This window comes from Acomys minous (assembly GCF_964271855.1).
Source record: "Acomys minous genome assembly, chromosome: 14".
Lineage (NCBI taxonomy): Eukaryota > Metazoa > Chordata > Mammalia > Rodentia > Muridae > Acomys > Acomys minous.
The window spans coordinates 34,914,368-34,929,795 of NC_140496.1; the positions used below are offsets into that span (position 1 = coordinate 34,914,368).

At 42.5% G+C, this 15,428-nt stretch overlaps 1 protein-coding gene across 1 annotated transcript in view; it reads right to left on the reverse strand.

Annotated features, from left to right (window-relative positions):
- Positions 1–856: 856 nt before the first annotated feature.
- The window catches only part of LPCAT2 (lysophosphatidylcholine acyltransferase 2), a 61,020-nt gene continuing 46,448 nt past the window's right edge, over positions 857–15,428 (reverse strand). Inside the window, exons 12-14 of the mRNA XM_084757793.1 lie at positions 10,444–10,542; positions 6,052–6,187; positions 857–2,146 (exon numbers count right to left, since the gene is read on the reverse strand). Of these exons, the coding sequence (XP_084613919.1) occupies positions 1,962–2,146; positions 6,052–6,187; positions 10,444–10,542 (420 nt within the window). The 3' untranslated portion in view covers positions 857–1,961. The remainder of the gene's footprint in view (positions 2,147–6,051; positions 6,188–10,443; positions 10,543–15,428) is intronic.

Here is a 15,428-nt window from a genome sequence, read left to right on the forward strand (position 1 = left end):
GTATGTAAACTCATACTCAAACCATGGTATTTTTATGTAAAATACATATATTTGAGATAATGTCACAGAACCAGAACTTTGTAATTGTCAAGTTTTACACTGTAATTTTATTCACTGATGACATCATAAAACAGAAACATCATACTGACAGAAGTGGAAGTATAAAAACAAGGAAATGATCGGGTCACTTTTGAGCGTTTCACAGAAAGCCTCTAATTCCTGATGTGGCTCCCCGTGATCAGGTCAACATGTGGGCTCTCTGTGCTCACCTGCGTACATAATTCACTGCACAGGGCAGCCATTATTGTAAACATTACCTGGCATAATTGCTTGCTTAAGCAATTGCTTCAGCTCACCCAACACCTTTTAAAAATGCTTTTAAGACATATGAAAAGCAAAGCAAATAATTACATGTGCTTAATAAAAATGTCGGCGCCCAGTTATCCAAATACGTATTTAGCCATCAACTTAGAAGGCATCTGCTAGCCAGGTGCAGTAGCATGGGCACCTGTAATCCCAGCACTCTGGAAGGCAGAGACAGGTGGACCTCTGTGAGTTCGAGGCCAGTCTGGCTTACAAAGTTAAGTCCAGTTTAGCCAAGGCTATACAGAGAAACTCAATCTCAAAAAAGCAAAGGGGGATAAACCACACCTGCTTCGTGTGTGTGTTTAAAGTAGTTTAAAACCAAGGCCTTTGATTAAATATAGTTTGCAACATTTTCAGGTGACCCCAGAGCCTCAAAAGGAACTTTAAACTCAGGCTTATCGTGACTCTCCAATAGATTCTGGAATCTATCCAGAACAAAGAATTTGGTGCCGAACACTGAATGCAGAACAGAAACCGGTTGTTTTATACATTCTTTTAATAAATCAGTTCTTTATTCAAAACCTCAAATGGAAATGATATTAAAAGCATGCAGACATAGGTCCCAATAAAAATTGAATTCGAGGACATTTTTGCTTAGCCTAGAGGGAACTCCTGCCTGGGCATAGATGTGGCCACATGTTAACAAACTAAGCTTTTTGATACCTTGGCTCTCGGTGACACATTGGAAGTTTCTGTTTTCCACGTGGATACTTCTGAACAACTCTAAAGTCTGAGAGAAAAACTAACACAATAAAACTCCCTCTTGAATTGGATGGTAAAATATACTAATTTGGCCATTTACAGAAAAAGATCGAGTCTGATTTGTTTATTGGGAAAATGCTATCTTCGGAACCAGCCAACTCAAATTCAATTCAACTCTGTAGCAAACAATTCATTTTCTCATTAGGCAATCACTGTTCCCCTCAATAAGGCAATTCCCACTCAGCTTGTGGTCACAGGGGCTATCTTTAAGACGCAGTCCCTTCTGTACTATGGGTCATGTAAGAGGACCGCTGTCCTAAGCAGGCATCTTAGAGACCTGCAGTAGAGATGCACGTCAAGGCGAGCCTGTGCTCCTATGAAGCTCACCTAACTAAGGGCTCGCTCCCCTCTCCTAGCCAGGAAACTGAAATTTAAATGGAAAAAATAAACCTGTGAAGATAAAGATACAGAATTCTGCCATGTTTTCCAGATTCTTTAGCCGTACTTCCCAAAAGGGAAGGAATTAGAGAAAACATAGTATTACTATATGTGAAAGGACCGAAAATTGTTTGTAGCCACTAAACACATGGTGTTGATTAATGTTGGCCAGCACAGAGTTAAGGCCAATGCATTTATTTATTATGAAAATCAAACTGAAAATTTCATAAAAATATACAGCACTTTATCATCGGTTAATGCAACCAGTAAAGCACAAAGTTAAACAAAAGGAGCTTACTTGATATACGTGGGTTAATAAAAACATTTTAGGAAGAAAATACACCATCTTAGTAAAAAAGCTTTCTGTTTTGTACATTACTTGATGAGCACATTTACAATGTTGCCAATAAACACCTTTCCCACGTCACCTTTCTTCGCTGGGGACACTGAGGTTTTCAGTCAACCTTTTTGTCTGAGGCGCCTTCCTCGTGGGTCTCAGGGCTGACTTTATTACTAGCCACAGAGGGAGCTGTCTGGACTTCATCTGGTAACGAAAACACATGGCATGTCTGGAGGTCTAAGTATGTGGTAAATATCTTGGCATATTCTGGGTGCTTTAGGGCAAACCTTTTGAATTCCTCTAGAAGAGAGAGAGAGAGAAAAAAAAAATCAACAAGTTAGGGTGGTTCTTCATTTGGCATGATGAAACTTAACAGAAGATCCTAATCGTGTAGTCGTCACAGAATCCTGTTACTAAACTCACAAAAACCCGCTGATAACACACGTGGTACCACTGCTCTGTTATAGCTTTTCCAACATCTAGTCAAGTTGAAGACGCATATCTGTTAATCTAATAAATAAACTTCCTAATCCCATTCCGAGGTACACAACCTACGGAAACTGGGAATTGTGCCTGGGAGACAGGGGCGAAAAATGTTCACAGCAAAACAAAGCAACATCACTCATAACAGGGAAGAAAGAAAATGGCTCAGGTCGACAGTAGCAAGGAATGCAGTGAAAGTGAGTGAAATGAGGAACGCGTGACTACATAGGCTGGATGAAAAATGCCAGAGACAAAAGAACACGGACTATAGCACCTCATTTATGGAAAGCTCAAAAACTTAGACAAAACTGAAACATGCTGTGATGCACACGTCTGTGGTGAAAGGACAACATGAAACAGGGCAAGGATTCCTTTCCCACGAGGGGCTCCTGCTCTGGGCGAGCTCCCTTCGTCTCTCTGAACGGTAGTTACACAGGCGTTCATTTCATAACACACACGGGGCTCTATATTCTTATCTCATTCCATTTTCTATGTTTTTTTTTTTAAATCTATTATCCAGGACTGTCTATGGCTAGATTTTAAGACTATTTAAACCCTTAGCTCTTATGGAGAAAGGTGCAGACTTGACAAACTGAGCCCAAACTTGCAACCAATAATGGCTAGGAAAGCACATTCAATAATCACATCCCAGGAGCCCTGGGTCCTGCCTCTCTTACCTGTCAGTGTTATAGATCTGGGAACTGAGAAAAACACAGTGGGCGTATCAATGGGGACTTCCACCTCAAATCTCCAATAAGCCTGAGCTTCCACAATACGATACTGTTAGTTTTAAAACTTCTTCCACGTCTTTAGCCCCTTTCAGTGAGGAGGACGGGCTGAATGGTTTCTAGGCAGACTTTTTTTTTTTCCCACCACAAAATGAAGAACTTTATTAAAGGCTCACAGCATTAGGGAGGTTGAGAAGCATTGTTCTAGGGGATATGGTTTAAGTGTATCTTAATTTTAAAAATATATTTTATTAATTTATTCATATTACATCTCAATTGTTATCCCATCCCTTGGATCCTCCCATTCCTCCCTCCCTCCCATTTTCCCCTTACTCCCTTCCCCTGTGATTGTGACTGAGGGGGACCTCCTCCCCCTGTATATGCTCATTATGAACACAGGAGTTGGCTTACTAAATCTAAGGCTATACTTTTAAGACCCGTGCTTTGTTCAAAGGATTGAAGCCACTGGGTGGGATATCTGTGGCACTAGAATGTATGTGGGGTTCTGGTGGTCTAACCTCAGCACTTGGGAGGCATGAGCAGGTAGATCCTGGTGGGTTCCAAGTCAGCAAGGACTACATAGTAAGACGTTGTCTCAAAACAATCCAACAGTATCTTGTTTTTCAAGAAGGGCCTAAGAAGTGACTGTAAGCAGAACTGGGCCGTTGACTCGGCTAATGGAGAACCAAGAACGCTAACAATCTAAAGGATCATGTTCTTACTTCATGTCAACATTCATTTTTAAGAATACTTAAATATCTCAATTTTCTTATAATTGGACTTATATAGTATTAGGGGGAGGGGAGAGATTCTGGGTGCTCTGAAAGGAAAAAAGGTTAAATGGGAAAAACAAAAACAAAAACAAACAAACAAAAAAAACCCAGGCTCTGGCTGCTGGTGGATCACCAGACTGCGGGTGTTCCTGTGGATGATCCCACGCCCATGTACGCGTGTGCAGGACAAGTCAGACTCAGAGGGTTATTTACAAAGAGGAAGTAACATTGGAAGGGAGATGCCCTGAGAGGGCCTGGGGGGAGCTGGGGAGAGAGCTTGCGACGTGGGTATGACCAAAAGCTCTAAGATGTATACGTTTTCAACTACATAAATAAATGTATGATCAGAATATAGTGTATGAAACATTAGTTAAAAAGAAGAAGAAGGAAAAGACAAAGCCCCTGGGACTGCAGGAGCCCCATTAGTCACTTATTCTTGTACAGAGCCTTAGATTTGACTCCCATCACCCCCACGGCAGCTGACAACCGTCCACAATGCCAGTATCAGGAGATCCACTGTCCCTTTCTGACTTCTGGGGGCACCAGGTATGCACATGGTACACAAACACCCACACACATAAAAAAAACTCATAGACATAAAATAAACAAATCTTAAAAACAAAAGACCGGGCTGGAGAGATGGCTCAGAGGTTAAGAGCACCGGCTGCTCTTTCAAAGGTCCTGAGTTCAATTCCCAGCAACCACATGGTGGCTCACAAGCATCTATGATGTGATCAGATACATGCCCTCTTCTGTTCTGTCGATGTATATGCAGGCAGAGCACTGTATACATAATAATAATAAATAAACAAATCTTTAAAACAAAACAAAACAAAACAACAACAACAACAAAAAAAACAAAAGACCATGGAGCACAGTTCTCTAACAGACTACTTAAGCTGACAAAAGTGTGGCCACCTACAAACAGTTTTTAATTTAACTTAAGTCGTTATCTTCCAATGAAACGCTTCATCAAAACTTGGTAGCTCTGGTATGGAGAGATTGTTCAGCGGTTCTAAACACCCACACATTGGCTCTGTGGTCTGTAACACCATTTCCAGGGGATCTGATGCACTCTTTTGGCCTCCGTGGGCTCCTGCATGTACGTGATGCACAAAAACTCACAGAGGCAAACAAATAAACAAATATAAAGGCAAATGCTGTTTTGAAACTTGTATATAGAGTAATAGAGAATGTTACAGAAGCAGATAACCAAAGAAACTTTAGTTCGTATGAGTTTTCGAAGACGTTCCCCCCTCTTTTTAATAAGCTCAATAGATCTATTCCCCTCTGCATGTAACTATCTAAAAGAGAATATGGACAACCAAAATGCCAGCAACTGAACACAGAATGGGAAAAACACGTGGCCTGCTTTGCCCATCCCATGCGCATTACTAAAGCTGCAGCTGGGTGAACACCACCGTCAGGGCAAGGTAATTAGGTAGTTAGAGAGTGCCCTTTAGCCAGAGGGGAAAGCCGGAGGAAGATAAGCCAGCCTGGCATCCAGGACCACATCAAAGCTAAACAGAAAACAATCACTTAGGCCTGTGAACAGAGCTATGCCTTTTTTTTTTTTTTAAAGACTACCCTGGGTAATACAGGGAAAGTGATTCGCCACCATTGTTTTGATGTATACAGTCTTGAGGCACCAGGATGAAGGAGCAGCTAATGCCACAGGCCTTCGTTAGGGATGGTCACACCCTCATGGGTGCTCGCCACAGGATGGAAAGGACAAAGGCTGCCCAGGTTTACAGACACTACCACGTTAAGCATCAGTAAACTGTTGAGCTGCTTCCACTGTCGGTGCTTTGGTGCATACTCCTCCGCTGCAGTTGATTAGCTTGCTCAGGGCAGCCTGGGCAGACTCACAGCCGATGTGAAAGGCAGGGAGGTGTTGTTAATGCTTCAGGCTCTACAGCCAGACTCTTCGAATTTGAATCCTGGCTCTGACAATCTTAAGGAAATTACCCAAATCCTTTGTTCTTTGCCAAACACAGATGTGAAAGCACGGGACACCGATTAAAGACATTCATATTCACAGAATATAGAAGAGTATCTGGCATATAAGTCTTCAGTAGTTATGCATTACTATCACCACCATGACAATTAATACAGTCATAGCCGTCAGCGCTATTCGTAGCTTAGATGATTTCCTAGTAGTGGGGGTTGCGGGGGCGGGTGTGTGTGTGTGGGGGGGGATGGGTTGGGATTGTCTACTCACCGTAGGAAACAGAGTCCCCCTGGGCAATTTCCTTGAAGAGACCAGAAACATCAAGGTCAGTCACTCCAAGAGACGCCTGCAGAATGGTGCAAAACTCTTCCTCTGTTATGTAGCCATCCTCATCAACATCAAAGAGCTGCAAGGGAAACAGTACACAGAGGTAGGCTCCTAAAGCCTGTGGTATTGAATTGTTTGGAAAGTAAAGTCTTTAATAATGGAAACAGTTATTGTTTTATATATATATATATATATATATATATATATATACACACACACATATATATATATATACACATACACATATATTATATATATGAAACAGTATGCATATGATATAGGTACATAATGTAAATGCATGTGATATATATGGAGAGGGAGAGAGGGAGGTCTCTGCTACTCTTGAATGATTTAAAAATGTGTAGCAGTCTGGTCTTGGGAAGAGACAGAATTAAAATAGGGACATGCCAATACCTGAGGCCTGAGACCTGAGACCAAAAGACCTGAGAGCCCTGGGAGACATGATGAGTCATTCTCAAAGGCTTTCCAGAGAAGCTGTCATTACAGTTGTACCTCATAACAGAAAGAGATATTCCCAGAAGATAAAAGGACTGGCAGGTAAGGCCCTGGGCCTTCAGTCCAGAGACTGACGGAGAAGCCAGAACCAGATCACGGTGGACACATATGGCCCCACCTAATACTGAGGAAGTGATTGCGTGTATTCTAGAGCAGAGTGCGTAGAACAGGGTGGGGGCAGGACACTGCTAATGGCTACAAGTGAGAAAACTACGTGAATCTAGGGTGGACAAGCAGGACAGGAAGGCAGACTTTATACGCAGCACAGATAGGATGTGCAGAAAAAGGTTGTAGCAATGGAGGGGAACCAAAGAGACGAAGTCTGCTAGTTGGGTAACAGGAAAACTGTCCTAAGAACCACCGCCAAATGCGATCAAGGGTTGGACCTGGACATTGAAATTTGAGTCAGAAGGGCCAGGCGTGATGGGGGTGGGGGTGGGGGGGGAAATCAGCTACAAGCTCAAGAAACTGATAAGGTTACAGGTAGAAATTCAGGAAAGAACTGAATCCATGGGTGTGTGCAGCTTCTCTGTTGAGAAAGAACAGAGTAAAGGCCCAGCCGTGGGACAGCCACTACTGAGATGTGTGAGCCAAAGAAGACAGTGAGCTAACACAGACATGAACGGTGATTATATTTACAGGTGAAACAAACAACAACACCCCCCTCCCCCCAATAACAATGGACTAGGAAGGTTAAAAGCCAAGCAGTGGAAGAGAAGTAAATAAATGACGGATAACAAATAATCAAAATCCTCTCTGGCTATTAAGAATTTTTAACTAGAACTTGTTCTATGCAGACATTGATCAAGGGCATTCAGTTCCCTTTAAATGTATTAATCCTTAATGCTCCCAATATCACTGAGTCAACAGGTGCCACCATCAGCCCGCTCTTGCATATGAGGCAGCAGAGGTCCAATGAAGGTAGGAAGTTCTTTCCCAGGGCACACAACCTCTAAGTGGCAGAGCTAGCATTCAAAGGGTGATGCTCACTACGGAAAGCCCCGGTGGTTAAAGTCTCTACTTTAGACCAAACATTACATCAAAGACATGGAAAAATTGGCATCGGTAAGGTCCGGGAGTCATGGAAAGAGACGTAAGTGAATACTGAATAGTGGGCGAAAGAAAAAAGGTCCACAGCTCAAAGTTAGGATTTGTTCCCCAAAAGATGGAAAAAAAAACCAGGCTTCTGGCCCATTTCCTGTGTTGAGCTTTTAACTGGGGAGTGAAGATGGCTGGGGAGAGAGAAGTGAACTGACGGCTTTTCATAAACTGTCGACCTCAGCTTCCTTATGTAACTTGGTCTTTCATGCATTAACCACCAGGACTCAGTGGCACATCTCCCCTCTGCTCCCCCCCCTTAATCTTCCCCACCCTTAACAATTCTTTCCACCCACCTTAGCAGTCTACACCCGGCACAGCTGGGAGGGCTCACTTCCCTGTCATCTCTTTCTACCGGTCTGTTCTGGGTCTTCCTTCTTCTACGCTGATTCCTGGCCACAGCCACCCTAGACTGAAGCTTCTCCTTGATTTCCTTCCCCCAGTAAGAACTTCCAATCATCTCTGCTGGCCAATTCACAGATCTGGGATAAGCCCCAGTCTGGACCCATAGAGAAAGCCTGACACCCAGTTTCCTTAGGGGAATGATATTTCCCATTGTATAAAGCACTGTAGGACCCCCACCCCCAAAGAGACGATTCTCTATTAAGCAAGACCGTTCAGGTCGTCCTTGAATGTGAATTGTGAACTGCTCACTCCCTTTACCTGTAGGGCTCAAGGAAGGGTATAGGACTGCTCCTACAGCCAGGACCTCTGGGCTGGGCTGGTTCAGTGCATTCTCCTTGGCCTCTTCCCTGGACACATCACTGCTAACAATTTTGTCAATCAGTCAGAGTTGATCCGACTGCAACTAAAAACCTCTACCATCCTACCTGGATAGCTTAATGTAGAGAGGAAACAAAGGGTGAGAAGTTAGCTGTAAAGTGCTTAGCACAGAAAAGGAGGTGACCGGATTCCATATACTATGAAAGCATATTACTAACAGGAAACAAAAAATATGCAAAAATGTTCACAAAGCATAAGACATAATAAAAAGGCAGGGCGAGCTGTACCTGTAATTCTAACACTCAAGGGGCTGGGATAGAAGTACTTCAAGTTTGAGCCAGCCTGGGCTACAGTGTAAGACCTTGTCTCAAAAAAAGTGTGTGTGTGTGTGTGTGTGTGTGTGTATGTGTGTGTGTATGCATGTATATATGTATACATATATATAAACACATATATATGTATACAGATGATAGAAATAGATAGATGAATGATAGATGGATTAATGATAGATGATAAATTTTTGATAGGTAGATAGATAGAAAAAAACCAACGTAAAGCATGACCCTTGCCAAAGAGAAAAATGAGCTATTTTTAGATATGAGTCTTCCTTTCTTCCGTCCTCCATCTTCAAAGCATGGTCTCGGCTGGTCAAGATTTTCATGGCTTCTTTAAAAACAGTAATTACTATGATTAAGGGCCAACTGTTCTATTGGGTCTTTCATTGAGAAACCAAGAGTGACTATTTGGTCAGCTAAACGTATAATTACACATACAATCTCGAAACAGAAACAGAGAGGCCTGGACCGGGATGAGTTAGCTCCATGTCTCATTTTAGGGTCTTTGATGAGTAAGTCTAAAAGCTGAAGGTTTGGAACTTTGGAACAGTGTCTGGCCCCTGCATCATGCCCATCTACTGAGCATCAACCATGGAGTTATGTCCACTTTTCTGCATTTAAAGCGATCTGCAATAGAAAGTACCCACAGGGATTCCTGTAACAGTGACAGAACACACAGAATCCAGGGGCCATGGGGGCGGCTCTAAATCATGAAAAAGGGGTCTTGTCCAGAGGGTTTTTCTAGATCCTAGAAGGGGGGGGGGAGCCTGTTGGAGCCACAGTGGGATCTCTACCCCAGAGAAAGCCACGGAGAGAAGAGGAGGAGGTGAGAAAGAAGGCCACTGGCATTCAGGCTACACGGAAGCCAAGGCTGCCTCTGTGCAAATCAATGAGCCCATCTTGGCAAGACAGATGGGGAGGGGAAGGCACTGCCTCAGTTGAGAGAGGACTCCACGGAACTCAGAGCGCAAAGGAAACGCCACGATGAAACACTAAATGAGGAAGCATCTCCACTCTCAGGAGGACATGCATTTTGGACTATAGTATCCGTGACCAGCAAGTGCAGTCTGGATCTTCAAAATACACTTTTTCCTCTGGCTTTGCTGGGGAGAAGAGAGATATTTTTCCCCTCCTAAGTTAGATGCCTGCACTACACTGAAAATACGTTGACTACTACAGTATGCGGTAGTCGATACAGCAGGGTAGAAACTTGGGACATCGATGAGGATGATGTTGGCCTAACATCACCACACAAAAGAAATTCCAGCACCGAAGTGCCACTTAAACAATCTGACAGCTGCAAAAACAAGGACAGATCAGAACTTTCTAGATGAATCAGGATGAGGGGCAAGGGATGGTATTTATTTATAAATCTTACTCCAGGGCTTCAAAAGGGGACTGAAAAGAAATAACATTAATTTGTTAAATCACCTGCTCTTTGGTCTTGACGCTTGCACCTAGGCTGCTCCCACCTTTGTTTAAACGGATGCTGTGTTTTCTTTATTCTCAGTAGCAATTGGCTTAATCACATTACCCTCCCAAACATGTCACAGCAGATCTATAAACTCGGGGGACAGATTCACTGATTTTTCCAAATAATGGAGTTAGAGTCAACACATATTTAGAAGGCCAACTGAGATGTGGTCAGTGGGGTTGGCAGTACCTTAAATGCCACCTGGATGATCTCTTCTGTGTTGGCAGGGTTGCACAAGACAGCCAGGCCGATCACGTACTCTCGGAAGTCAATGCTGCCATCATTATTCTGGGAAAAGATACCAGTCAGTTAGAGAGGTGCAGGACAAGCATGCTGGGTAGCACTGAAGTGTCATGCACTGGGCCACGGTGAAGAGAAGTTTCCTGAGAAGGACAGCAAGGGACAGGCTACTCAGTCCCCAGCTCAGGAGGCAAAACACAGTACAGCCAATAATGACCATAAGTACTTACCACCGAAGCCATGTATAGTGACCCACTGATACTCAGTGTGGATTTCTAAGTTTAAAATTGCTTTGATGAGAACCCGTCAGGGAGGCACGGACTAAGACCTTAATCCTTAGTTGGGAATAAAGCATTGGATCCATGGAAATGAAATGAAAATAAAAATGAAATGAAATGGAAATGGTCCTGCCAAAATGGCCAGCATCAGAGGATCCCCAAAGGTCCTGGAGGGTTAATAAACCCTTGGCTGTTTATTAACACAGAAAATGGAAGCGAAAGGAGAAAAAAAGGGAAACTGAGGCATTAACTAAGCTGCATTCTTTAGTTGTTAATTATTAATCTGGAAGAAACAAGAAGCAACTGAGCCAAAACCAACAACCCCTTGGGGATTTCTGCCCCAGAAGCCCCTGTACTTTGAAGCCAACAGAAACCAAACACAACCAGAATGATACAGTTCAGGAGAGTGTCATGATGGCAACAGAAAACAAACATGGATGATTCCAGCCTAGGCTGACATACACCCTAACTATAGAGAATGAGAGCTTAAGATAAAGAGGAAGAAAGGAGCCAGTCTTGGTGGTGCCCACTTTAATCCCAGCACATGGGAGGCAAAGGCAGGTAGAGCTCTGTGAGTTCGAGGCCAGCCTGGTCCACAGCGTGAGTTCCAGGACAGCCAGGGCTAAAAGGTGGAACTCTGTCTCAGATTAAGAAGGAAAAGAAGGAGGAAGAGAAGCAGGGCAGACGGTGAGGGAGGACTGGAAGAGAGAACAGACATAAGGGAAAAAAAGGGGGACGCGATGGCGAGGAGGGAGCACTATGAGGAGAATCTGCGGGGCGAGAATGGATCTCGCAGTACAGCCCTCAAGTGACGAGGCTCCTGATAAACCATGCAGCCAGGGCAACAAGGCAGGAGCAATGCTTCATCGCACATTGACAAAGGACACTCACTGGGCGTCAGCAGGCGTGTGATCTTCACCTACACAGTCAGCAGCTGCGCTTGAAAAGACGGTTTCCGTCAAAGCCCCTGAAACGGCGGCTGACTCTTCACAGCATGGTTTTTTTTCTAGGGAGGTTTTCATGCGCTTCTCAAGAGCGAAGCCCTCCAAAAGTCAAGTCACTTTCCGCATATTACTGTATCTTACTGCAGGGCGGAAACTAAAAGGAATAATAATTTAATTTCCTGCTCCCACCAGAAGAGGCAGAAACAGAGATTTTAAGATTTCCCTCGAGTATCAGGGTTTATTTCTAAGACAAAACCTCACATCATTCAACTTCTCTATTTGTCTAGAAACATCTTGAGAATAACTATTTTTTTTAAAAGTCAGCTTTATTGCTGCATAAGTTATATCCGGCTGTATGCGCCTACTTAAAGTTTCTAACTGATGTCACATATCATAGGTATCAGGTAGTCACTGCCACAATGACCTTCTATGTCATTACCACGAAAGCTTCAAAGAGGACAACATCTTAAGTAGTACCCTATGCTCCTTGTACCATCACCATTTAATTCTTTTTATTTATTTATTTATTTATGTATACAGTGTATATTAGATCACATTATAGATGGTTGTGAGCCACCATGTAGTTGCTGGGAATTGAACTCAGGACCTCTGGAAGAGCAGACAGTGCTCTTAACCACTGAGCTATCACTCCAGCCCCATCACCATTTAATTCTTAACATACTGTACACAGTGGTTTTTAATGAGCCTTAGATGTTGAGGAGCTTTGAGTCATAGCAAAGTTGTTCTATGAGCATAGACTATACGTCCATATGATCTATGAGCACAGATGTGCTTCCTATGAAACTGAGGCAGGTGGAGTTCTGTGGGTTTGAGTCCAGCCTGGTCTACAGAATGAGTTCCAGGCCAACTAGGGCTGCAAGGAGGAACCCTGTTTCGAATAAAAAAGAAAGAGGAGGAGGAGATGTAGGTCAGAACATGAAGGAAGATTCGAGTAAAAGAGAACAGACCCAAGAGGAAACACTGAACAACACGGGACTCGGGAATGATCAGTGCTCACTATACTGTCAACACAGGCTAAGCACCAACACTCTTTTTTGTAGAAATGAAAATGTAACAACTCCCTATTGTCAGTAGCCGTGGAACAAGGCAATGTGCTGGAGCCCAAACTTCCATTAGTATATGATAGCTAAGGATGGCACATATTAATGGCATATTTTTTTTCAATTGATACAATTATATTATGGCAGACTCTTGACTCACATGAAAAAGAATACATAATTTTTCTTTCTAGTAATGTGAAGGAGAAAAAAATCAAGATGAAAGTTACTTGGAGAGATTATTTTATTGCATTAATAATATACTACTGAAGCTCCTAATTCAGAATAATAAAATTTATAACTGGAAGAAATTATAGAAACTAATAGTGAAACTAAGATATACATTTCATTTCAAGTTAATAAAACCTACTATTTCTATAATTGCAATTAAATTTAAGTAGTTTGACCATCAGTCATTCAAATTCAATAAACACTTTTGTAGAGGAATTTTAATCCAGCAACATGGATTAAAGACCATATCCAAAGACCTAGATCTGTATGATCTGGGCAAAATCAGACACATCCTTTAGTACACTTCTTTAATCTCTCTGGCTGGAATACAGACACACCTTTAGTATACACCTTTAATGTCAAAGAATGACATCTAATTGAGGGGCAGACAAAGTGATAAATCAGAGAAAGATCTGATAGAATGAGTCGGAGATAGGATATGGCCAACTCCCATTAGAACAGGTAGGAAAGAGAAGCTACTTCAGAGCAGAGAGAGATCAGGATAGTTTGTGGAGACTGTAGAGCCGAGTTTGGTAGTACAGCAGAGTTTGGTGAAGTTGGGTTCAACTCAGTTGAGTGCAGTTGAGATTGTGCAGTTCAGTTCATGGAGTTCAGAGGCAGTTTTTCCAAGCAAAGCAATTAATTCAGTGAGAAGTCAGAAGCAGAGAAAAGCCAATTTGAATCAGTCAGCTTGGAGAGGAGCTTTAAGCCCTAACAGCTTATTTTGAGCCAGCCAGCCAGTTCAGAAAGAACTAGAAAGGGTAATCTTATTCAGCAGTAAGTCTTGGAGGCTGAAAATAATCTAGGTCTAGGTTACCAAATGGAGGCCAGAAGCTGAAGCCTTCAAGGCACTGGCTTGCAGAAGATTAGATTGTATGGAGGCTAGAAATTTCCAGGCCTAGGCCTAGGAATAGTTAGATAGAAACACTCTGGGCTCATCCCAAGCCATGCACTCATAAAGCTTCAGTATAGCTCTCATCTCATGTCCTCATCTGAGGAAATAAAAACAGCATTTACACACCTTGAAAAAGAATATTTTAAAATGGGCAAAAAGTTATATTACAACATATATTCTTTTAATGTTTTTATTTTGACTCAGATTTGTGACTTAAACATTGTTCCATTAAACCCATAGTGGTTTCCTTAAAAATCTCCTCAGGAAGAATTATAAATAATAGCACCTGGTCTTAAAATGTATTTCAGAGAAACATGTAAATGAAGAAATAAACCTTTCAATGGAAGGCTCTAGCCATTTCTCCACATCCTTTGCCAAGCAGAGCTGGGAAAAAGCCAAAACTTGGCACCAAGAGGCCCTGCAGAGGCACCGCAGAAAGTGATGTGGCCAAGCTTCCAGTGAGCTGCATCTGTGAACGTCATCCCTTGCCTGGAAGCCAACAGATTCAGAAAAGCACAGAGTGTGGGAGGGCTCACAGTGAGTCCAGTCTCCCAGCACCTTTTACCTGCCACCCTGGCTGCTGGCAGCAATGGGAAGTCTAGGTAACTTGTCCTTATTTTAGCTGTTTAAAATCCCAGGAGGGAGCGCAGAGAGACAACCCAGCAGTTAAGAACACCTGCTCCTCTTCCAGAGGACCCGGGTTTGATTTCCAGCACCCACATGGCAGCTCACAATTATCTGTAACTCCAGTGTGAGGGTATTGGTATTGAATACTCTAGTCTGGCCCCTGCAGACACTGTACACACATGGAGCATTAACACACAGGCAAAACATTCATACATATAAAATAAATTAAGTAAATAAAACCTCAGGAGGAATAAATGGCCTGATTTTCAGGCATCAGCACTTCAAGGCTGCTTCACAACTTAATTTATTTAACATACATTTTTCATTTAAAAATTTTTTATAAGGTTCTGAGTCTTGCAACATTTCAGGATACAACTCTGAATACATATTACAAGAATTAATTGCCAAGAATGTTTCCCCCTCTTTGTTGCGTTATAATTGATGTCATCTTTTTGGATAAGAGATGACCAATGCTCTCAGAGTAAAACTCAAAACGTTCCCAAAAAATAGAATCTACTTGTCTGCAATAGTCTCCATCAGTGATGGCACATTACACTCCTGAGAAACACTGTTAGGACATTGCATGCCTCGGCTATCAAAGCGGAAGTGTTCCAGTTACCTGGGTATTCTGACTGGGAGTACATTTCTACCACATTTATAAGAATACTACCAAATTTCCTGTAATGAAACTACTTTAATATAGTTGGCACTATGTAAGCACTTTCAAACACTGAGCCTGATATTTTTCAAGATGAACTCACATTTGGCAGAGGGTTGTTGTTAGACAGGGGACGCTTTAAAACACTAAAAAAAAAAAAAAAAAAAAAATGTATCCCTAAAGTGACCTTCAAGAGGACATACAAATTATGAATGTTGTTGGAAGTTTTTCCCTCTCGGATAC